We start from the raw sequence: 26,172 nt of genomic DNA on the forward strand, positions 1-26,172 counted from the left end.
CTATTAAAAATCAAAAACAAAAACAAACAAAAATCATTCAGAAAAGTGGGATGAGTGATGATATCAAAAGACCGTCAGAAATAGAAAACCCAGTTTTTACCATCAAAAAAACTCAAATTTACTCTAAATCCTTATGACCTGATTAAAAAAAATACATACAACAAAATTAATGAATCTGTTGTTAAAAGGAAAGAAGATATAATGATGACCAAATGATAACATGAAGAAACTGCCATTAACCAAAAGCTTAAGTTTATTCAATCTGTAATACAGTAAAATCTTAATGGGATTATCAGTGTCCCTATGAATTTAGTGGGAAAGTGGCAAATTAATTGACTACATGGAACTTGACAAAAGGAAAAGATGCTAAACAAATGAAGATGGTCCTACAGGAATCAAACAAGTATTATATATTACAATAACTCCCCTGGTAATGGCTTCTATTTATGTATTTAGTTTAAACATAAGCTTTTATGTTTTACTTTATTTTATTTTTTGTCAGTCATGGAGCTTGAACTCTGGGCCTGAGGGCTGTCCCTCAGCTCTTCTGCTCAAGGCTAGCACTCTACCACTTAAGCTACAGCGCCACTTCCAGTATTCTGGTAGTTTATTGGAGATAAGAGTTTCAAGAACTTTCCTGCCAAGACTAGTTTGAATCATGATCCTCAGATCTCAGCCTCCTGAGTTGCTAGGATTACAGGCATGAGCAACCAGGCTGGTCCAGTCTTTATGTTTTATTTGTTTTATTAATCTTGTAATAAGTTTAAAGTTACTTCTCACACTATTAGGAATTGTAGCACACTAAAATCTAAATAATTACATATAAGTAGATTATTTAAGGTTAGACATTTTTCATTTTATATTTTACATTATCTCATTAAATACTCAGTGTACCTATATATTATATCTATATGATATAGTTATGTATTGATATCTATATATAAATTTCTCTATATTTTATATAATATATATCTACCTAAGATACTGAAAGAATTAAAAAATGTAATAATTTAAAGAAGAGGAAGGTGGATTTTACAGAATTTTATAAAACCAGCAGAAGAGATCATTATATTAATTGAAGATTACACATTTTTCCAAGGGTTAATGTTTTATATTATTAAGTATTTAATATACATGTACATATGTATAATGATTATTATATATAATCTGTATTTTATAATACATTATGTTGTTATTATATATTATTTTAATAATTTATATATTATAATCATTATATTATACATTATTATATGCGTTATGTATCATATATAATCTACATTTATACACAAATATATGTGATATGTTACATCTAAATATATTCACAAGATACTGAAAATTGAAAACATTATATTTTCAAGAGGAGAAAACTGAATTTTAAAGAATTTTATAAAATCAGCATCACCTAATTAGTCTAAAAGTTGGATCTATTTCCAACACATTAGATTTATATCCTAGTCTTCAGCATATGCTCTTCTTGATTTAGGGATAATTTGATACTTGTGTTTAATGTGCACTTCTGTGTTCTGTTTTGTCATTTATCATATAATTGATTACTTTTAATCCTTCATGTATTTACAAAGATTACCTTGGCATTTTCATTTCCCAGAAGGCAATTAGTGTGTTTTCTCCTTGAGACTTCCCTGTGGACCTCAGGAGGGGCTTCAGCATGTAGTGGAAGGATTAAAGTAGGTAACACTTGTGGGTGATAGGAAAATGGTGAGAGAAAGGACGAAGAGTGAACTAATGCTACAGTAATACTTACAGGACATCAGGTTGGAAATAAACTTTACAACTTGGCAGTGGGTGGGGAAAAAGACAGGGGAAGAGAAAATGGGAGAAAATGAGGGAGGGGATAATAATGTTCAGATGTGTCCTGTGTTAGAATTTAGAGATTACCTTTGCAAATACATTAAATGCAATACCCTGATATCTATAGCATATCTAACATAGGCTACTCTTGATTTTGATATTCCTTTAATTGTGGCTGCCCAACTACAAATTAATAATTGGATAGTTTATCATGTGTATCTTTGCCATGAAAAATTTAAGCCAAGACAGGACTGTTTAAAAATTTAATATTTTAACAGTTAGAACTAATCCTTTTACACTATTTATTAATAAAATCATACATTGTCTAAAAATATACCAAAAAACCCTAATATTCAAAGAAGTAAATGAATGCAATTCTAAACTGCTGGGATTTGTTAAAGTAGTTTATTTCCGTCATTTCCCTTTTTGTATAAAATAGTTATTTTGAACATATTCACATAGATTTGTAGCTATCTTATTATAACAATAAATGACTTCTATATAATAAATTATAAGCTTTATAAATTCCACTATTTTATCTGTTGGTTTGTTTAATTAATTTGTCTGCTTGTTAGTTTTTTTCTTGTGCTGGTATGCCATCATTTAGTAGGTGACTTGGATATCTATCCACTAATGTACATTTTGTGGAAAAACCCAATGAAAGAAAAATGAGATCAGCAAGAAAAATCAGGTCTCACACTGATAAATATCATTGGCTTACTTTCCAGGTTCATAATTGAGTCAGCATATATTTTTCTTTTTATTTCTTTTTCTTTTCTTTTTTTTTTCCATCATGATGCTTGAACCCTAGGCTTGGACACTGGCCTTCAGCTCTTCAATTCAAGGATAGCACTCTACCACTTGGCCACCATGCCACTTCCAGTTTTCTGGTGGCTTTATTAGATATGAGTCTTATGGACTTTCCTACCCGGGTTGGTTTTAAACTGTGATCCTCAGAACTCAACCTCCTGAGTAGCTAGGATTACAGACATGAGCCACTTGTACCTGTGGCATATATTTTTAAATAAGTAAGATTAAAGACTGGGATAAAGCTTTGTGGCAGAAAACTTGCCTATTATGAACAAAATTTCTCTAGTATGTATATCAACACTACTTTAAAAAATAGACAGAGCCGGGAGCTGATAGTTCATGCCTGTCATGCTAATTATTCATCAGGCTAAAATCTGAGATTGGGTTTGGAAGCCAGCCTGGGCACGAAAGTCCACGAGACTATTATGTCCAATAATTTAACCCCCCCCAAAAATGAGAAATGGAGTTATGGTTCAAGTGGTACAGCAAAATATGCTCAATGAGAAAATTTAGGCCCTGAGTTGAAGTCCCAAAACTAAAAAAATTAAAAACAAACAACCAAAAATAAAAAAGGAAAAAAAAGGAAAGGAGGAAAATTGTTTTAAACTGAGATAAATAAAAGTCATTCTTAATAATTTCTCAATGAGCAAGGAAAGAGAGAATCTGAAAAAATTTGAAAAGCTTCATAGTGAGAATCAGAGTAATGATTGTTGGGAGCCATAAGGTGTATTTCCTCTTGATACAAAAATGCATTTTGGGGAAACTGCTTATTCCTCACAAGTTCAGGTGATAATGCCCTGATTTGAATTTAGAGAAAAGACACCATTTTAAATTATTTTCTCCCTTTTTTTCTTTCAGATTTTAATGTAATTCAATCCAACCTTTGCTTTTATATAACTGAGCTCTTGGAGTCCTGATCAGGAAATAATTGCCTCTTATTTTGTTGAACGTGTTCCTCAAGTCTGAAGGTTTTTGTTTTTTAATTGATATGTGTGTGTGTGTGTGTGTGTGTAATGTACACACACACACACACATACACATAGTGGGTTGTGAGCTTGCAATTATCCTGGGTGTTGTCCCTCAGTTCTTCAGCTCAAGGCTAGTGCTCTACCACTTGAGCCACAGCGCCACTTCGGTTTTTTGGTGTTTTATTGGAGATAAGCCTCCCATGGGCTTAACTGCCCAAGCTGGCTTTGATCATCCTCCCTAGTAGCTAGGATTACAGGTCTAAGCCACAGTCGACTGGCTTTAACTGATATTTTTTTGTGGATTATCTGAAAAAATAAATTTCAGTATAAATTATTCTTGTATTTACTTTTAGTATCATCTATTTCTTTATTCAATATTTTTCAGTTTTATTTTAGGGGCATTATGTTTTCTTGGAGAAATATATGCTTTAGGTCATTGAGAATGAGATTTTTTTTCCTGATTTCAGAAACTACTTTATAGATTGATTTGTTTCCTACTACTTTACCAAAAATATTTCTTATATCTAAGAGTTTTATGATAAAAAATTTAAGTATCTTTTAAGCATAGAATCTCTTACTCTAAGAGTAAGTTGGATTCTTCTTTCCAATTTTTACCTTAACTTTTTTCTCTTGCCTTATTGCTGAAGCTAAAAATTCAAGTAATCTATTTAATAAGAGATAGAGGTGAACCCTATATCTCATTTTTACTTGTAAAGGAATTACTTGCAGTTCCTCCACATTCAGTTTGGTGGAGATTGCATATATAATTAACCATCATTATGTTGTGATCCTGGTTTCTACATGATTTTTCATCATGAATACCATATGATTAAAACATTAATAAAGATATTTATAATCTCTCCCCTTTCATTTCATAGCTATGTCTTTCGCAAATATTTAGCTCAGTGTATTTCCTTTAGTCACTGATATATTCTCATAAAGGAAAAGCATTCCTTATACAAATAACCTATCACAAGTTCAGCGTTTGGTATAAGTCCAGCATGTGTTTCAACATTAAGCCTCAGATATCAGAATCATGGGCAACTAAAATTACACAGATGACCTACCAGAACTGGGCTCAACCAGTATTATTTAATAATTAATTTGTCTCAAAAGTGAAAATAAATCTTCATTATTTTTAACAATAATCAAAGGTCACAAAGATTTTTTGACACAAAGTAACATTTGGATTTGCTATATAAAATAACATCTTTCTTATTTAGAAGGGACTTAAACGTCCAGTGATTTTCTTATCATATTTAATCTCCATAAAGCCTTTTTACCATGCACACTATTATTTTAACATGTTATAGATATGGAAAGGGGTGCAAAATGCTTCAATGTCTTATGTAAATACACATGGTGCCTCTCACTCCATACCGCAGGGTAGGATGTTCTATTCCAGTTGATAGCTATTTCTGCAAAGCTGAACAAAAAGAATGAGATTAAATAAAGAATGTTAGAACAATCTTTAACTTCTCACATGCTGTTCCTTAGTTTTCCAGGTCAACTACAAATTAAGTTCACTTTACCTATTCTACAAAGTATATTAAGTGTGTATGCCACACTTACCTATCTCTTTCCGGATTATACCACATTTTCTTACATTGAACCTTTAAATAAAAATTGTTCCAAAATTCTGTTTTTAAATCATGGACATCTTAGACTCTAATTCGATCAACTCTCTATGTATGTAACCGCAAATTCTTACATTACTTTAGGTAAGACACAAACATTAGGTGGACAGATATTTTCTTCAGCAAATCACTGGGTTTTCCACCTGATAAATCTCTCCCAATTTACAGTGTAACACTATCACGAGGAGCCAAAGTATTCCTCCAATATCACAGAATTCATCAACCCCAATTTGTTTCAGAAATAGAATATGAAAACTATTTTAGGGTCAGAAAATATTTACAATGTGGCACTTAATTCCTACTTTCAAAGATATTTTTATTTTTTGAATGTTTATATTTTATTTCTAAGGAAAATTAAATCACTATACAAATTTTGTTCAAGTTGAATATGTGGAAATTTTACCAGGAAGGTCTGCCTCAGAAACATTCCAAGAAGGTAGAGGTAGCATGATTATCTGCAAGACAGTCTGTGTCTTCCTTCTTGTACACTAGTTAGTTCCAAGCCATTTTACTTAGAGTTCATGGACAATCAGGCAACAATGTGTCATTCTCAGGAGCCAATTTCCCAGCAAAATTAGGTGGTATTAGTTCAAGAATGGAAGCTCAAAGGCTAAAGGCATTACTTTTCACATAGATTTTTCTCAAGAAATAAAATTATCATCATATAATTTGTGAGGTACTATTTAAATATATATATATATGATATTTTTCTTAGACCCTTGACCTTCCAATGTATATATTTTTGTTAGTTAGTGATATTTTAGTTACAAAAAAAGAATATCCAGTCTGGACACCATAGCTCTCTTGTTATTACTTCACATTCCAAGGCATTTTTTTTTTCTTAAAGGGAGTTGGCTGTCTGATTAGTCATTCTTGCTTGGAAGTTTGTTTCTTTAGTGTATTTTTTAATAACTGTCAAGGTGATTCATACAGAATTTCCTAGTTTTAGTATACCCAGGTATACTATATTTATAATGTGGTAAATGTCATAAGGAGGAAATGACCTCATTAAAAATATCAGTGTGTCTATCTCTTTTTTGTTATTTAGAAATTTTGATAATTTATAGGCACAGTCTGCTTTGGAAAGCATGTCCTAATTTGTAATAAAACAGAATGTTGTTTTACTATCGAATAAAGTCTTTTAAAAAGCTGTCACTAAAATTAGAAGGCAGAGTTTTATCATTTCAATACCATTAGTCCATTTTCTGCAGTACTTTGACTAAGCACATTCATCTAGGCTGAAATGGCTGAAAGCCATTCTAACTAAATTAATATTGTATACAACAGTGTTTTCCCCCCATGTACTCGAGAGAGTAGTTTTATCGTGTTTTTTTCTCTTTGGTGATTATTTCACTATCAAATCATAGGTCAAACACATGCAAAAACTTATTTCCAAAATTGACGTCTAACATTTACACTAATTTATAAATCTAATGCTTACATGGTGTAACTAAAAGAACATGAAATTTTCAATTACTGTGGAATAGAAATTTTCAGAGAAATATTTGTTTAAGACTGACTCTATATAAAGGAATTATAAAACGTTAAGGTGGAAAATTGTTTGCTAAGGAGTTTGCATTGTAAAGTATAATTACGTAATGAGCAAAAAGTTTCCTAAAAAGTTATAGAATACAGTAAAATTCAGATAAATCCATGAGAACCACTGTAAAATATAATTGCATTAATCACTTCACACTGTGTAAAGAATGTTTACTTGAATATGTACAAGAAGAAATGCATAAGTATTGTTCTGTTTTCAGTATCTCATGCTAACTTCACACACACAATTTTGATTTTGTAGTATCTTCCGTTTTCCCCCCTTTCTCCTCTCATTTAATTGTTACAGATCAGTTTCAGGGGTTTATGTTATTTTGGCTCAGACTTAGTAGTTAAATACATCTAGAATTTTATTGAATTATTCTAGATGTTCTAATTTATCAGATTATAGTTTTCCAAGTATTTCCATATAATAATCATCCAAATCACTGCTATTTATGTTAATGTTATGGTATCTACAGTTTATTCAACTGAGTCTTCTATTCACTTTGTTAAGTGTTTGTTAATCTTGTTTACCTTTCCAAAAATGAACTTTTCTGTTTCTTCAGTTATTTTTCTTATTTTTCATTCTCTATTTATTAACATTAGTCTTAACTTTTATTATTTCGTCTTGTCTCCTTATCATATGTTTAGTTTCTTCTTTTCTAGAAATTTGGATCATTCTTAGGTTTGAGATCTCAAGTTTTTGTTGCTGTGTTTTTTTTTAATGTACACAACTGTAGCTCTAAACTTTCTTTTTAGCACTTTATTTGGTGAAGACAAGAAATTTTGCATGGTTAGTTTTCACTCTTACTTTAGATTTTTCTAATATTTATTTTTATTTCATCATTTATTTTCCTGGTTGTTCAAACGATGTATTTTGCAATCTCCATGTATTTCAATATTTTTTTCTAATTTCACTTGGTATTGATTTCTAGTACTATTTAACTGTGGTCTGACAGAATACAAGGGTGCATTACCCTCATTACCCTCAACATTCTCCCTTATTTTCTCTTCCACTTTTCCAAACATGAGTTTGGGAGAAGATCCCCTATTCCACTTTCATATTTGAACACGTACATGAAGTATTTTGACCATAGCTTTTCATCTTTTTCATCTGTCTTCTCTAATCCAAGTAGAACACACACCTCATATGTACATTACATTAATTTTGTATTGCATTGCATGAGATTCAGCAAAGTGGGAAGTGAGCAGGTAATATAAAAGTGATCTTCCTAACTTCTTCAACACAACTTTCCTAATTATCTGTCTCCTGGAAGTTATTGTAGTGGTATATTTTGTTTCCTCATTGTTTTGAGTATAAGTTTGTGCACTGAGTTGTTTCAATGATGATGTTTAATTAGTGATGGGAAAAGTTATGAATCAGGTGTCATACCAGCTTGTTCTCTTTTATCACATGCTTTTGAGTGGCAGTATATTCAAAGTATTTTAAGATAAAAAATAAAGCAATGTGAAAAACGTATCTGTACAATGCAAATGAAAATAAATTCTGGCCATAATTTTAATATTAATATATAAAATATAGGAAAATGCAATAATTGAGTACATATCTGTCAGCTGTTCATCTAATTAGCGAATTCATATCTAGAATATACAAAATATAAATATGAAACATCTCTAAACTTCACCATTCAATTAATAAATCCACAAATAAACTAAGAATATTTCTAATATAAACCAATGGCCAGTAAATACATGAAAAAATGTCCAGATTTTTAATTGTCAGAGAAATGTCAATAAAAGCTAAAGTGACATTATTGCTCAGTGCACTCAGAATGACCATGTTCAGGGAGAAAAAGTTTTTCCAGCAATATAACTTTGTATATAAGAAGAAATGGAAACATCGTTGATTGCTGTGGGAAGTCAAATTAGTATAGTAAATTAATATATTAGTATAGTCACAGTGGAAATTCCTTTCTCAGTACCAAAATATTGACATATATACATGTATATATGTATATACATATATATATGTATATACATAAACATGCACACACACATGGATAGTCGAGCAAATGAATGAATGAATTAATCAATCAATAAAAGGAGGAGAGGGAGAGGTGGTGTGGCTAAAGTGATTTGGACTCTTGTTTGGCATGTGGATCTTCTTGGACTCAGTCTCCAATTTCAGGCATAGCATCACTGTACTAAAACAGATTTTTTAAATTTTATGTTGTTTGTTTTTGCTCTCAGAAGTGACAATAAGACACACTCAGAAATAAAGCTTGTTTCTTTCCCTTACAGATGAATTCTCAAGGTGAAAATTAATTTTTAATTCATACACCGATATTTTCTACATAGTTTCATCAGTGCGTCTTTCACGTCTTTGTTTCTGAGACTGTAGATGATGGGGTTGAGCATGGGGATCACGATGGTGTAAAACACCGACACGATCATGTCGTGCTCCAGAGCGTAGCTAGAACTCGGCCTCATGTACATGAAGAGGATCGTCCCGTGATAAATGGACACCCCAGTCAGGTGAGAGCCACACGTGGAGAACACCTTTCTCCTCCCTTCAGCTGAACGCATCTTCAGGATGGCCAACAGGATGAAGCCATAGGACACCAGGACAATCAGGAGAGTGACCATCTCAATGGAACTCACAAAGACGAAGAGCAGAAGCTGATTGATGTGCGTGTCAGTGCATGAGATCGCGAGTAGAGGAGGGATATCACAGAAGAAATGCTGAAGTTCATTGGAGCCACAGAAAGATAGGCTCCAGGTGGCCCCTGTGTGTATAGAAGAGTGCAGGATTCCCCCAACGAAAGAAACAAGGATGAGGGGCACGAAGACTCTGGGTGACATGATCACTGAGTAGAGAAGAGGGTGGTAGATGGCTATGTAGCGGTCATAAGCCATTGCAGCCAGCAGAAAACATTCTGTGGTCCCACACGTCACAGCCAGAAACATCTGCGCCGCGCAGCCAGACAGTGAAATGGCTTTCTTTACTGATACAAAATCTAGTAGCATTCTGGGGGTAATGATGGTTGAAAAGCACGCGTCCAGAGATGATAAGACACTCAGGAAATAGTACATGGGGTTGTGCAGTCGTGAATCTCCAGCCACCAGTAGGATCATTCCTAAATTTCCCAGGAGAGTGAAAAGATAAATGGGTAGAAAAAGGAAGAAGAGGAGAATTTGAAGCTCAGTGTTATCTGTGAAGCCTCTGAATACAAATATGGTAACCTCGGTGATATTTCTCATGAGGAAATCACACACAACAGGCCTGAAGAGATGCAGGAGGTTGCTATTCGTGCAACTATAAAATAAAAATAATAAACACTATTGTGATCCAAAGGGATGGGGTGAGATGGGTGGGTGAGAATATAGAAAGGGGTAGCATTGATTAAGACACCACATTGTATTCATTAACTGCTTCTGTGAATGGCAACTCCTTTGTACAACTCCTTAAAGAGAATGCAAGTGTTAAATGCCTGTAATACTAGCTGCTCAGGCAGTTGAGATCTGAGGATCGTGGTTGAAAGCCAGCCCTGGCAAGAAAGTCCATGAGACTCATATTCAATAAACCACCAGAATACCAAAAGTGGCTCAAGTGGTAGAGTGCTATACTTGAGCTGAAGAGCTGAGGGACAGAGCCAACGCCCAGAGTTCAAGCCCCATGATTGACAAAGCAAAAAAAGAAACACAAATAACCAAGGTATCAAGGGGACGGAGATCAGATGAGGAGTTCAGGTTTGGTTTTATTCATACAGGATCCAATTGAACATATAGGTTTTCACTCACTGATAGGCCTTTGCCACATTCAAAATCATCGTATTATCCCCATTTTTAATTTCTTATTTTCACATAATGTGTTAATTCCAAAAATATATCAGTAAAAGACTCTTAGGACACTCAAATGAGTGAACAGAGTATAGAACGTGAATGTCTGAATTCTAGTTGTTTTGAAAATTGTATAAAAGGATTTGTTATAATCTACTCTTCTGCAGAGTATGAACAATACCTATTTGAAAACAAAGATATAAATATGGATGAGCAAGATGTTATTAAAATTGAAATTTAAAAATACAATATGCAGGCTGGGAAGGTGGCTTAGTGGTAGAGTATTTGCCTAGTATGCATGAAACCCTGGGTAAGATTCCTTAATTCCACATAAACAGAAAAAGCCAGAAATAGCACCATGTCTCAAGTGTAGAATGCTATCCTTGAGCAAAAGAAGCTCAGGGACAGGCCCTGAGTTAAAGCTCCAGGACTGGAAAAAAAAATACAATAGGTTTAATTCGTTTGATGCAATAGAGTAGTTGCCTCCAGTATGTTATAAATATTTTGTAGGAAAGTTGTGAAAGTATTTTAATCTCCCTTAGATCGACCTATTAGTAGAATTAATAAATATTGGCTTTTTTCTGTTACTGGAGGTAATTAGCCTCATGTTGGTTAGTCAGGTGTTTTACCATTTGTACCAAACACCAGCCAATATTTTTTCCTAAATTACTATCATTCCATTTTCTCTTTTTTTCCCTAGCTGAATTGTTCATCATTTTCAGTCCTTCAGAAATCTAAATTCTTGTTATCCTTTTTGGTCTTCCCATTGCTTTAAATATTGAATACCAATCAGAGGACTCATTCTTAGAAACTAGAAATTATAATTTTTCTTTACATTAATGTACTTGTTTAGTGTTGTCTAGCCACTCAGTGAAATCAGGACTAAATGACTCAACTATAAGAAACCAAATATTTATAATTAGATATATAACAAACCACATATTTATAATGAGGTATGAAAGTAATTGCTAAGATTATAAGTGTTGGTATGAAAGATGGAATAAATTAAATTTTATATTATTGGTTTTATGTTTATGCAAAGGTATGTCAAATATAACTTTATTTGTAAGTATGTACTTTCTAATTCTGTTTAGAAAATAGATTTTATTATACTCATGCATTTATATAACACAAATCATAATAAATGAGTCAGTGTTCATATTCATAATCTATTGCTGTAGTATTATAATTAGTACAATCCCATACATGAGTACAATATATCTCAACCAAATTCACTTCCTCTCTCATCAGACCTTTTCTAGTTGTCAAACATTTGGTCACAAATATACATTATGGTCAATCATCAGTAACTGTATGTGACTTAACCTTGAGTTGGATTTCTCATTCTTTATTACTTTTATTTAATATATTTTCTGTGGTTGAGATAAAATACAGGACTGTCAAAATAAAGGCAAGTGCTCTACTAGCTATTTTCTTCTTTGAGTAAGGCAAATCTTTGTTTTGTAATACTTACCCTCACTAACATTATTTTATCAGGATTAATCCATAGTTATAGAGCAATATTATGATTATAGTTTTTCCTTACCAAACCACATATTTTTGGACTATTTTTAAGCAAGAGAGAATTTTATAAATTGTGTAACATGTTCATGCCAAAATATGCATTGGATTACACCAGGTATACTTGTACCATGGTGAGCTGCATTTCCTTGCATGAATGAAATAGGAAAGATCCAAGTACTTCTATTTGTCAAGTACTTCTATTTCTCTTGAAAAATGATAGTTTCAATTTTAAAATAACTTAAAATGAGCATGCATCGTTTGTATATATTATTGAGGTCTGTCGTATATCAGAAAATGCATACAACATGCAGTTATCAGCCATTCATTATTCTTTCTTCCCTCCTACTCTCTAGGAATCATTTTCTACCTTCTATATTCATTCTACATTAACATTTATTTTTCAATATCCACACCACAGGATGCAAAAAAAGAGGTATCATGAGGTTCTCTAAAAAACAATAGCTTGTGTTAAATCAGAATTGTAAGGATAAAATGACTATTGTTCTTGGAAATTGTAATGACAAGTAATTTTTAAGTTAATTCCTATACATGACTGCAAGTGAAGTGAAAGGCAGAAAACAACATAATATTGTTTACACTAAGTTGGCAAACAAAGAACAATAATAGCTAGCTTTTGAGCACTTGAGACAGTGATGGGCTTTTGTGGGAAATATTTTATTCCACTTTTACAGCAACACGTTAAGATCAGTGTCAAAAGCAAAGCCAGCATGATGTCTCACTCAAAATTCTGGGACTTTTGTCCCCCCTTGCCTCTGGCTAGTAAATCCCTGCTTCTAAGTGACATCCCTACCTCTTGGTGAAAAGGAAGGAAACATTCTTGAAATGGTTTGCAATTTTTTAAAAATACTGGAAATCAGAAATACTGTGGAATTGCTTCAAAATTACCTAACTCGTGAGATAAGCCAAATTGAAAGATTGATTACTTTTCTCCATTGATCAAAATTGCAGACATGCTGGGCACTGGTGGCTCAGGCCTGTAATACTAACTAGTCAGGAGGCTGAGTTCTGAGGTCTTGGTTAAAAGCCAGCTAGTGCAGGAAAGCCCATGAGACTCTTAGTGGCATTGTGGCTCATATGGTAGAGTGCTCAATTTGAGCTGAAGAGCTCAGGGACAGTGCCCAGACCCAGAGTTCAAGCTACACATTCCCTCCCATCCCTACCCCCCAAAAAATCGATGCTCCTTGAATGTTGGACATTTTTATTTTAACCTTTTTGTTAGCCTTTGTCTGCAATTTACTAATTGTTCATACTTCAAGAGACCTTCTCTTTCCTTGAGAAAATGGAAGTGTGTGCCCTAGTTAGAACATTTTTATTTACCTCTACTAACAAAAATGTAATATTTCTTATTACCTTTGTTACTTTTCAGATTGTGTTCATTTTGAATTCTAATTAAAATGTAGTACATATGTTCTACCTCTCTATGCAATCAGCAAGAAGTGAGATTTTATGCTACCTGTTTAGTGTAGTAAATAGTAAATTTTTGGTTTCTTAATATATTTAGAAAAAAAATTATATGGTTTCTCTTACCTGTGAAACAAAAGTTGTGAGTTTGGAATTACTATGAACATGGTTCATAAAATAAGAGGTTTTATATGAACACAATTGCTCCTGAAGCCCCAAAGAGATGCTGTTCCAGGGGGAAATGCTCTCTAATTATCTATCTTCATGTTCAGGAAACAATATGATGATTTACTAAGTAATGAATCTGTAAATGGCTCTGCAGAAAGACATGACACGTAATGGTTTTTACAGTGAAAAGTGTGCTTTGATCTCTGGTTTAAAATAATGCTTCCAGAAACTGTTTCAAAAGTGTTTGAATAATAGACAAGAATCCTTAAGACAGGAATCCTGAACATTATAACAGAGACTTGCTACTTACTGGGTTATCATTTAACATCCCTAGGGACCAATTTTCTCATGCTCACAATATAAACCAATTTATATATGAAAAAGTAAACTATTTGAATTAACCACAGTAATATACAATCACAACATGCCTTACAAAATCTAGCAGAAGGAGGAGGAAGTCATCTTCAAATATATTTCATGTTATTCTGGTCATATTACATACTTGCTATTAAGAAGTAAATGAACTTTGAGCTTTTGGAGAAATATTATAATAGAAACTCAACCAAAATGTCAGGCAAATGAAGAAAACAAAATTGTAAACTCTAAGATATTGTGAAATATATTATTCATTTGACATGCATGTATATACATATATAAACACAAGCTGTGGTATGTGATAAATATATTACTGAAAGATACAAAAACCCACATATGTGTTTAATAAACTGTAATAATGAACATCTTTAATACTGGCACAAAGCAAGGTATAAACCATTTCTCCCTTTTGGTCAACTTCCTGGATATTCCTTTTTGAGAGAGTGATATGAATGATCATTGATGTGGAAAACCTTGGCAAAGTAGCAGGGTATAAAATTAACCCTCAAAAATCAATGGCTTTCTTGTATGCCAAGAATGAGAAAAGTGTGGCTGATATTAGGAAAGCAACTCCATTTGTAATAGCCCCACAAAAAATAAAATACCTAGGAATTAACTTAACCAAAGAAGTGAAGGACACCTATGATGAAAACTTTAAAAACTTGAAAAAGGAAATCAAAACAGAACTTAGAAAGTGGCAAAAATTTCCATGCTCCTGGATTGGAAAGATCAACATTGTATTTTAGAAAACATCATATTTTTAGAAAAAATTGCAATACTTCCCAAGGCTATCTACAATTTCAATGTGATACCTATCAATGATCCAACCTCATTATTCAAGGAAATAGAAGAGGCAATCCAAAAATTCATATGGAACAATAAAAGACCCCAAATAGCAAAAATGATCCTCAACATAAAGAACAGTGCTGGAAGACTAACAATACCAAATTTCAAACTCTACTACAAAGCCATAGTAATCCAAACAGCTTGGTACTGGCACAAGAATAGACCTCAGGACCAATGGAATAGAATTGAAAACCCAGAAATGAACCTAAAGACCTATAGCCATCTAATCTTCGATAAGGAAGCTAAAAAAATAGAATGGAGGAAAGACAGCCTCTTCAGTAAATGGTGCTGGCAAAATTGGTTAACTACGTGTAGAAAACTAAACCAAGATCCCTATATATCACCCTGCACCTGAATCAACTCCAAATGGATCAAAGACCTCGGAGTCAAAGCAGACACTCTGAAAATATTGCAGGATGGAATAGGAGAAACCCTAGGTCTCCTTGGCACAGGCCAAAATTTTCTTAATAGAGACTCAGAAACACAACAAATCAAAAAAAGTTTGGGCAAATGGGATTGCATAAACTTGCAGAGCTTCTGCATGGCAAAGGACATAGCTAGCAAGATCAATAGAAAGCCTACGGATTCGGAGAAGATCTTCACTAGCCATACAACAGACAAGGGTCTCATATCTAAAATATACCTGGAACTCAAAAAATTAAATCCCCCAACAACAAATCCTCAAAGAAACAACTGCGCAATAAATAAGTGGGCTAAAGACTTAAAGAAAAACTTCTCTGAAGAGGGAAGAAGGATGGCCAATAGACACATGAAGAAATGCTCAACCTCCCTAGCCATAAAAGAAATGCAAATCAAAACAACATTGAGATACCACCTCACCCCAGTTAGAATGGCTATAATCAAGAACTCTAATAGCAACAGATGCTGGAGGGATAGAAGGGAACCCTACTGCATTGTTTGTGGGAGTGTAAACTTGTTCAACCACTTTGGAAAGTAGTATGGAGGTTCCTCAAAAGACTTCACATAGAACTCCCTATGACCCAGCAATCCCACTTTGGCATTTACCCAAATAACAGAAACAAGACCACACTAAAGCTACCAGCACAACTATGTTTATTGCAACATTATTTACCATAGCTAAGATATGGAACCAACCTAGATGCCCCTCTGTAGCTGAATGGATCAAGAAAATGTGGTATATATACGCAATGGAATTCTTTGTCTCCATCAGAAAGAATGTCATTGCCCCATTTGTTAGGAAATGGAAAGACTTGGAAAAAACTTATATCAAGTGAAGTAAGCCAGGCCCAAAGAAACATAGGTCCCATGGTTTCCCTTATTTGCAATAACTAGAATATGTCTGAGTCAAGCAGAAAAGATTAGATAATTTGATGTTAGGGGAATGAACCCCAAGATAAGTATTCAAATGCTTTTTTTTCTTTCATGCAATTGTTTCTAACACATTTATAAGATGATTTCTTTGTTGCTTTCTATGTCCCTCCCCCACGGTATAATCCCTGCTTTCACTGTATTTGATGTTCCTATAATTTGTGGAGGGGAAGGGTAAAAACCAATCGTTTAACTAGGGATAGAGGTGGACCCATTGCAACAATGAGATGTACAATTCATTATGTGGAGAAATGAACTTTGCAACTTTGGTGGCGTGGGGGAGGGGGGAGGGAGAGGGGAGAGGATTAGGTAGGGGGAGTATGGGAAGAAATGGGAAGGGAAGGCAACAATGCTTGATAAGAAATAAGCTTGTTATCTTGCCCATGTAATTGTAACTCCTCTGTAGGGTATTCTCACAATAAAAAAAACAAAAACACACAAAAAAAGATTTTGCATGTATTGTAGAGAAAATAACATCAGTTCATTTGTATGAGATTTGAATTAAGAAATTAGTGGAGTGATTAAATATGATGCTAGAAAGCATTTTTAGTGAGCCACTTTGAAAGACGAGAAGGTAAGAAAGATTTCTAGATATGAGAATAAGCATTTTGCTATTAAAAAACAGAAACAAAAATCCTTAGAGTAAAATGGGTTGAGTGATGATGACAAAAGACCAGCAGAAATAGAAAACTCAGTTTTTCGAACTTTACAACTTCGGTGGGGGGGGGAGGGGACGTATGGTTGGGGGATGGGGGGGAGGCTGGGAAGAGATGTGAAGGGTAAACAAAGGAGGAGGCTGCAATGCTTGATAAGAAATATACTCATTATCTTGCTCATGTAATTGTAACCCCTCTGTACAGTATGTTCACAAAAAATAAAAATAAAAATTTAATAAAAAAAAGAAAACTCAGTTTTTACCAACATCAACAAACCTCAGATTTACTCTAAATACTGATTACCTGAAAAAATGCAAGAACGAATACATACAACAAAATTAAAGAATCTGTTATTAAGAGGAGAAAAAAAGATGATAATTTATGACCAAATGTTAACATGAAGAAATTTCACTTAACCACAGGCTAAAGTTTATTTAATCTGTAATACAGTAAAATCTTAATGTGATTATCAGTTTCCCTAAGAATTTAGTGGGAAAGTGGCAAATTAATTGACTGCATGGAGCTCATGAATTTACAAAATACACTGACAAAAGGAAAAGATGATAAACAGATGAGGGAGGTCATACAGGAATCAAACAAGTACTAAATATTAAAATAACTCTCCTGGTAATGGCTTCCATTTATGTATTTAGTTTAAATATAAGCCTTTATATTTTAGTTGTTTTATTAATCATGTAATAAGCTAAAAGTTCCCACACTATTAGGAATTGCAGCACACTAAAATCTAAATCATTATGTATAGGTAGATTATTTAAGGCTAGACATTTTTCATAAGTTATATTTTATATTAGTTCATTAAGTATTTAATATACATATAGCTTATATCTACATGATATAGTTACATACAAACATCTATATATATATTACATATCTATACTCTATATAATATATATATATATGCCTAAAATACTGAAAGAATTCAAAAGGTAATATTTTGATGATGAAGAGGAAGGTGGATTAAACAGAGTTTTATAAAAACCAGCATGAGAAGTTATTATATTAATTGATGATCACACATTTTGTCAAGGGTTACATCTTTATATTATTTATTTAGTATTTAATATACATGTATATATTTGTAATGACTTATAAATAACATATATAATATTTATTATATACAATATATATTATACTATGTTGTAATTTATCATATATTGTTATATATTATAATACATTATATATTATAATCATTCTAATATATTATACATTATTGTATACATTATATATCATATAATCTACACAAACATATGTGATATGTTACATCTATATATCTTCACAAGACACAGAAAATTGAAAAAATTCTATTTTCAAGAGGAGAAAACTGAATTTTAAAGAATTTTATAAGATCAGTGTCACCTAATTAGTCTAAAAATTGGATCTATTTCCAACACATTATATTTATATCCTACTTTTAAGCATATATTTATCTTCATTGAGGGATAATTTGATTCTTGGGTTTAGTGTTCAGTTCTGTATTCTGTTTTGTCATTTATCATATAATTGATTACTTTTAATCCTTCATGTATTTACAAAGATTTTCTTCCTGTATTTACAAAGATTACCTTGGCATTTTCATTTCCCAGAAGGCAATTAGTGTGTTTTCTCCTTGAGACTTCCCTGTGTACCTCAGGAGGGTCTTCAGCATGTAGTAGAAGGATTAAAATAGGTAACACTTGTGGCTTGCCTTACTTGGTGAAGCAGTTCATTTGAAAAGGTAAGAGGAAAAGCTTTCTACTACTTAGGAAGTATCTATTAGTCATAACTTGCTTACAAACTGAACTTTATGCCATAAAGTATTAAAATCTAAGAAAGAGGATTCTACTTCACCTGAAATTGTCTTCCAAATGGAGTCCTAGGACTACTAATAATTTTTGTCTATCAAAATTCATCATAACTAGAACCTTGAAAGACAAAAATTGTGGAGTTTAGATAATTTTGAAGGGATATATTTCAACAGGAACACAATTTAGTGTATTTGAAATGACTAATCAATACACAAATTCTTTTTTTTGAATTCTTATATATATATATATATATAATTCTATAAAATTTTGTAAAAATTCTGTACAGAGGGGTTACAGTTATATGAGTAAGGTAATGAGTATATTTCCTACCGAGCATTGTTACCTCCTCCTTTGTTTTTTCCCTACCATCCCTTCTCTCCCCTCCTCTCCAACTCCTCCTTTTCCCCTCCTTCTGCCCCCCCATGCCCCACTGAGTTTGTAAATTTTGTTTTCAACTTTTTGCTGTACATCTCATTGTCACAATGGGTCAACTTGTATCTCCAATTAAGCATTCCGCTTTATCTCTTCCCTTCCCCAACTTATTAAAATGTATATACAAGAAGTAGAACACCAGAATCAAATACAGTGAAAACAGGGGATATACCATGGGGGAAGAACATACAAAAGAAACAAAAGAACCACATAGTGCATTATAAGTACATTAAAAAAAATAGCAAGAAAGAAAAAGCCACTTGTGTCCCTGTTTTGGGGTACATTTTGCTTAACATCATCTTATATGGTCATATATACATAGCCTTTGACCTTCTCTGCTTGTCCTAGACATGTACTAGTGATTGCAAACAAGGGAAACCATGGGACCTATGTTTCTTTGGGCCTGGCTTACTTCACTTAGTATTAATTTTTCCAAGTCTTTCCATTTCCTAACAAATGAGGCAATGTCATTCTTTCTGATGGAGGCATAAAATTCCATTGTGTATATATACCACATTTTCTTGATCCATTCATCTACTGAGGGGCACCTGGGTTGGTTCCCTATCTTAGCTATGGTGAATAATGCTACAATAAACAATGGTGAATGATGCTATAATAAACATTGTTGTGCTGATAGCTTTGGTTTGACCTTGCTTGTGATTGTTTGACCCACTCCAATCAAACTCTAAATATCTAAAGACATTTCATATTACAAGAGGAATATCCTCGCAGGCAAATATGGAAAAAAGAATTTATGATCCTTTCTTCAGGACCATATACATATATATATTTTTATTGTAAAGATACTGCGTGAATTCTTACACTTGCACGTATGGTTGTAGGACTAGTTGATGGTTTATTAATTATTTTTATAAATGTATCCAAACAAAAATAGAAAATATTTCATCTCTGTATGTTAAATGTTAATTTTTTCACTTTACACAAAGAAATTTGAATTTATTTTAATTAAGAATTCTAGAAATCTCAAAGGATCAAGCTTTTGACTGCTTGTAATCCTACTTTATGAAATTTTTGTTCTATATATATTAAAACATCTTCCCCAGAAATCCTCTGAGATGCTTATTGAGAAAAAAGACATATGGTTTCTTCTTCTAAAGAGTTTTCAGATATCATTCTCACGATGTTTTTGATTGATAGGAGGTTTAGTATGTCAAAATCTAGTGTTTTTCATATTGAGTATAAATAAATTTTTTACATCCAGTTCAGCTCTGTGTCCAGTAAATATTATTGTATTGGTAATGTAGTTTGGTGTGGGACATGTAGGAGGAAAAATGAAATCCATCATCATGAATCTGTGTTTGGAAATTTGCTTGTTTTGTGGAGAGGGACTTAAAGTGTGGAGACTAAACCCATGACTTCACATGCGTAAGATAAACTCTACTGGCCTCCAACTCAGCCCAAATTCTTAAAATTTGTTAGGTATTATAGTTGATCTAATATTTTAGTTTTCATTATAAAAGCATTCTGTCTAGATACAAAAGAATTCAATTTTTTTTGAGTTGTTGCATGCACATTTATGACTCACACTATGATTGTGTTTAATAATTTCTGTAAACATTGGTATAGAAACATGTGGGATTCACATCCATCATTGCGGCATTGCTTCTGTAAACTGAATGTGAGCACACTCTCAAGTCTGACTAGATGTCAACTTCCACTGCTAACTACTGAGGTAACCCTATGCAAATTAGTTTCCACAAAGGATGTCTCATTTTAAAATGGAAAATGTTATCGTACATTACCCATGGTATTGTTAGGACTAACTAAATTAAAACAGAACTAAACAAATTAATATAGATGAACCATGTAGAAAAATATTTCCCAGTAGATAGGAAAGAAATGTGGCTACCATTGTAACAGAAGAAATTTTCACAAAATAAAGTGCAAGGAAACAGATGAACCTCAGGATAAGGACTCAAATGGTTTTTCTTTCTTGCTATTGTTTCTAACATATTTATAAGATGATTTCTTTGTTGCTTTGTACGTCCCTCCCCCACAGTATAACCCCTGTTTACACTGTATTTGATGTTGGTATAATTTGGGGAGGGGAAGGGAAAAAACAAATTGTTTAAATAAGGATACAGGAGGACCCATTGCAACAGTGAGATGTACAAGACGTTATGTCAAAAAACGAACTTTACAACTTTGGCTCTGGCAGGGGATAGGGGACAGTGGGGGATGGGAAGGGATGGGAAGGGGAAACAAAGGAGGAGGCAACAATGCTTGATAAGAAATGTACCCATTACCTTGCTCATGTAATTGTAACCCCTCTGTATGGTATTTTCACAATTAAAAATAAATACATAAAAAAAGAAAAAAAGAAACATATGGGATATATTTTATTTGTATAGTTTTGTATATCCCATGAATTAATTTTAACAAAATTATGTATTAAATATACATATATATATGCTCAAGGACTGCTTAAAAATCAGAATATAAATTGAAACCTCTCATTCTATGAAATTCAAATTCATTTAAAAATACCAGTAAAAATGGATGTCACAAATGGACAATTAATGGTATTTGTGTCAAGAATGAAAATTTAAAGAATACTTTAAGAAAAATTTTACTTCAGGAGACAAATACATTAATCTTTTGAATTAACCATTTTATGCAAACAAGATTACTTCTGTTAAGAGCATCATCTATTCTGCTCATTTCTATCTCTCAGGTGCTAATGGAATGGGATGATTGTCAGATGAAAAGGAAATTCAGATTGAGGGAATGGGTAGGGATGGGAGACATGGGGGAAAACGGTGGAAGGGGTGACATTGATTGAGATAGTTGTACTCATTGCTCAAATTAAAATCCCATTTGTAAAACTTTTTAGAGATTTTTTAGTTGAGAAAATACCATACAGAGTGGTTACAATTACATGAGCAAGGTAATGAGTACATTTCTTATCAAACATTGGTCCTCCTCCCTTGTTTCTCCTTCCCATCCCTTCCCATCTCCAACTCCCCTCACCTCCTCCCCCACTCACCCCCATGCCAAAGTTGTAAATTTTGTTTTTCGACATAACATCTTGTACATCTCATTGCTGCAATGGGCCCACCTGTATCCCTATTTAAAATTGTTTAAATAGTGATTTTTGTTTTTTAAAATCAGGTTCCAGTGGCTCAGACCTATAAGCTTAGCCACTTAGGAGACTGAGATCTGAGAATCACAGTTGGAAGCAGCCTGGACAAGGAAGTCCTTGAGACTCTTCTCCAATTAACCAGCCAAACAAAACAACACAAAAACAAACACAAACAAAATAAAAAATGAGCTAAAGCTCAAGCAGGAGAACCCTAACTTTGAAAATGCAGACATACAATATGAAATTAATGTAGAAATTTGATAAAATGGAAGGCATACATTGGTATATAGATCAGTGGTAAATCCCTTGCCTAGCAGGTAAGAAGTCCTTGTTTATTTCCAGAAAGAAAGAAAAAGAAACTAGAAATTCAGCCAGTGTAATAGGTAGATCATTTGTGGTTGCATGAGAAAAAGACAGTAAATGAATAAAATATATTCTTCAATTCATTTAAACAGAACCATGCATCTGGCTGGACCTACCTGCATAACTGCTCAATCAATCTGCCTTGAAGACTTCCTTATGTGTGCCAAAAATGTGAAGATGAAGATGTAACTGGACTCTAGGTTCACAAGCTATTGCTTTGAGGACCAACAAATGCCAGGGATACCACGAAGTATGGATTTGTTCAGAATTCATTCAAACAATAAGACTGAAGTTAACATGTTTATACTCAGGGGATTCACAGATGATTTTGAACTGCAAGTCATCTTATTTTTACTATTTCTAGCAGTCTATCTTTTTACTCTAGTAGGCAATTTGGGATTGGTGTTATTGGTAATAGTAGATTCTCGGCTACACAACCCCATGTACTATTTTCTGAGTGTGTTATCATTCTTGGATGCCTGCTATTCTAGCGTTGTCACACCAAAGATGTTGGTAAATTTTCTTGCAAAGAATAAATCCATTTCTTATGCAGGGTGTGTCACAGAAATGCTTCTCTTTGTGACTTTTGGAACCACAGAATGTTTTCTTTTGGCTGCTATGGCTTATGACCGCTATGTAGCCATCTACAACCCCCTCCTGTACTCAGTGACCATGTCAGCCAGAGTTTATCTGCCACTCATCATGGCTTCCTATCTTGGTGGCATTACACATGCATTGATACACACAGTGGCTACCTTTAGCCTGTCCTTCTGTGGATCCAATGAAATCAGGCATGTCTTCTGTGATATTCCTCCACTACTTGCTATTTCCTGTTCTGACACAAAAATAAACCAGCTTCTACTCTTCTACTGTGTAGGGTCTATTGAGATAGTCACTATTCTGATTGTCCTGGTCTCCTATGGTTTCATTCTGTTGGCCATTCTGAGAATGCATTCAGCTGAAGGAAGGAGAAAAGTGTTCTCTACCTGTGGCTCTCACCTAACTGGAGTGTCCATTTATCATGGGACGATCCTCTTCATGTATGTGAGACCAAGTTCTAACTATGCCTTGGAGCATGATATGATTGTGTCGACATTTTACACCATTGTGATCCCCATGCTGAATCCCATCATTTACAGTTTGAGAAACAAAGACGTAAAGGAGGCAATGAAGAAATTATTGAAAAGAAATTGGTTCGTCAATCAAGTGAATTTTTAAATATAAGAAGAATTGTCAAGTATGCTGATGGTACATCTACTCTTGTTTAATCAGAAACTGGAGGAAATTCAAATCTTGATTATATTACTAAAATATTTCCAAACAAACTATCATCAATTTTATAATCTAACATGGTAGAAACCTCTGCCTATTTTGTCAATTTCATGTCTGAAATTTGTCCAAATTTATCTGAATTAATTAATCATCAATGGACAGGAATCACTCTGCTTCTTTTGTGTAATCTGACCTTCATGGATTATGCATTAAATGATTTATTCAGGATTTTCTGGTTTGAAATAGCTTACATCTGTACATTTCCAGAATCAATGGGATCCTATCACTCAGTCTTTCTCTGGTAAAATGTTGCTTCAATTGTCCTATTGATCCAAACATTAAACAGAGTAAGGTAGTTATTTCTATATTTTCCCCAGTTTGACTCAAAACTAGAGTTTTCTCTTCCATTATTTAAATTTTTCTTTTCACTTCTGCATCACAGAAGTTACCAAAAGCCCTTGTGAAATTCAAAAGTGTAAACTGATGTAGTGCTTACTGAGTGTGTACACCTCTAAGGATCAACAAAACCTAAGATAGCTTAGACAACAAGCTAGAAATGACTATTGAACCTGGCTACTCCAAGATCAAAAGAGCATAATTGTTACTAGTCTTCATAATGTACACTAAATTTAAAAAAAAAAACAAAGAAAACAAGTAATTACATTTCATTTGTTTTCTTTCTTTTCTAATTTAAATTTTTTGTACCAATGATGTATAAATGGATTACATTTATATAAGTAAGATGAGTACATTATTTTGAATATTTTCCCTCATTTTCTCCCATTTTTTCCCAAATTTCCCCCCAACACACTTTAAAATTAATTTCCAATATAGTGTCTTGTATGTATCACTGTTGAATTGGTTTACCCTTTGTCAGATTGTGTGATTGTACTTTCCTTCATAAATCAGATAGACTAATAAAAAAGACAAAGAATTTAGAAATCAAAAACAGTGACAACAGGGAATAAACCAAAGGAAAAATGAAAGAAAAAAGCAATAACTGCAAACAGTACAGTAAGATTAAAAAAGAAATAAACAAACACCCAAACCTCTTGTTTCCATTTCGGCAGTTCATTTCAATAAGCATCATTGTTTTTATTATGAAAATAGAGTACAGAGAGGTTACAATTACTTGGGCAAGGTAATGAGTATATTTCTTATCAAGCATTGTTGCCTCCTCCTTTGTTTCCCCTTACCATCCCTTCCTTCTCCCCCCCACACCCCCACCCCTCTTACCCCACTAACACCACCCCCCTATCCCCCGGCCAAAGTTGTAAAGTTTGGTTTTTGACATAACGTCTTGTATATCTCATTGTTGCAATGGGTCCACCTGTACCCCTATTTAAATAATGTGTTTTTTCCCTTCCCCTCCACAAATTAAACCAACATAAAATACAGTGAAAGCAGGGGTTATACCTTGGAGGAGGGACATACAAAGCAACAAATAATTCATCTTATAAATATGTTAGAAACAATCACAAGAATGAAAAAAAAAACATTTGAATCCTTACCTTGGGGATCATTTCGCCTAACATCAACTTATTTGACAGTTTCTGCTTGCCTCAGACATATACGAGCTATTGCAAATAAGGGAAACCATGGGACCTATGTTTCTTTGGGCCTAGCTTACTTCACTTAATATAATTTTTTCCAAGTCTTTCCATTTCCTAACTAATGGGGGCAATGCCATTCTTTTTGATGGAGGTATAGAATTCCATTGTGTATATATACCATATTTTCTTGATCCGTTCATCTCTGAGGGGCATTTGGGTTGGTTCTATATCTTAGCTATGGTAAATAATGCTGCAGTAAACATAGTTTTGCTGGTAGCTTTCCTATGGTCTTGTTTGTGATCATTTGGGTAAATGCCTGAAAGTGGAATTGCTGGGTCATAGGGGAGGAACCTCCACACTAGTTTCCAAAGTGGTTAATCAAGTTTACACTCCCACTAACAATGCAGTAATGTTCCTTTCTGTCCACATCCCCTCCAGCATCTGTTGTTATTAGAGTTCTTGATTATAGCCATTCTAACTGGATCAAGAAAATGTGGCATATACACACAAAGGAACTCTATGCTTCCATCAGAAGGAATGGCATTGCTCTATCCATAAGGAGATGGAAAGGCTCAGCAAAAAAACATATTAAGTGAAGTATTCCAGATGTCAAGAAACATAGCCTCTATGGTTTCCTTCATTTGTAATAATTAGTAAATGTCTGGGATAGTCCTAGCAAAGGATGACACTAGTTCAATAGCTATGTTCTCTGACCATATAAAAAGATGGATATAGAAAT

The 26,172-nt window shown here is 33.4% G+C and overlaps 2 protein-coding genes across 2 annotated transcripts; one reads left to right on the forward strand and one right to left on the reverse strand.

Annotated features, from left to right (window-relative positions):
• Nucleotides 1–9,052: 9,052 nt before the first annotated feature.
• Nucleotides 9,053–18,156, reverse strand: LOC105995352 (olfactory receptor 1094-like). Its single transcript, XM_013029058.1, has 4 exons — nt 18,133–18,156; nt 17,392–17,418; nt 15,189–15,208; nt 9,053–10,040 (listed from the first exon to the last, which is right to left on the reverse strand). The coding sequence occupies exon 4, from the start codon at nt 9,983–9,985 to the stop codon at nt 9,053–9,055; it is 933 nt and encodes a 310-aa protein (XP_012884512.1). The 5' UTR covers nt 9,986–10,040; nt 15,189–15,208; nt 17,392–17,418; nt 18,133–18,156.
• A 4,683-nt stretch (nt 18,157–22,839) lies between these two features.
• On the forward strand, nt 22,840–23,826 carry LOC105995429 (olfactory receptor 1094-like). The gene has a single exon (XM_013029139.1). It carries the CDS (start codon nt 22,840–22,842, stop codon nt 23,824–23,826), a length of 987 nt encoding a protein of 328 aa, XP_012884593.1.
• Nucleotides 23,827–26,172: the final 2,346 nt, after the last annotated feature.

The sequence above is a fragment of the Dipodomys ordii genome, unplaced genomic scaffold (genome assembly GCF_000151885.1).
Source record: "Dipodomys ordii isolate 6190 unplaced genomic scaffold, Dord_2.0 Scaffold117, whole genome shotgun sequence".
NCBI lineage: Eukaryota > Metazoa > Chordata > Mammalia > Rodentia > Heteromyidae > Dipodomys > Dipodomys ordii.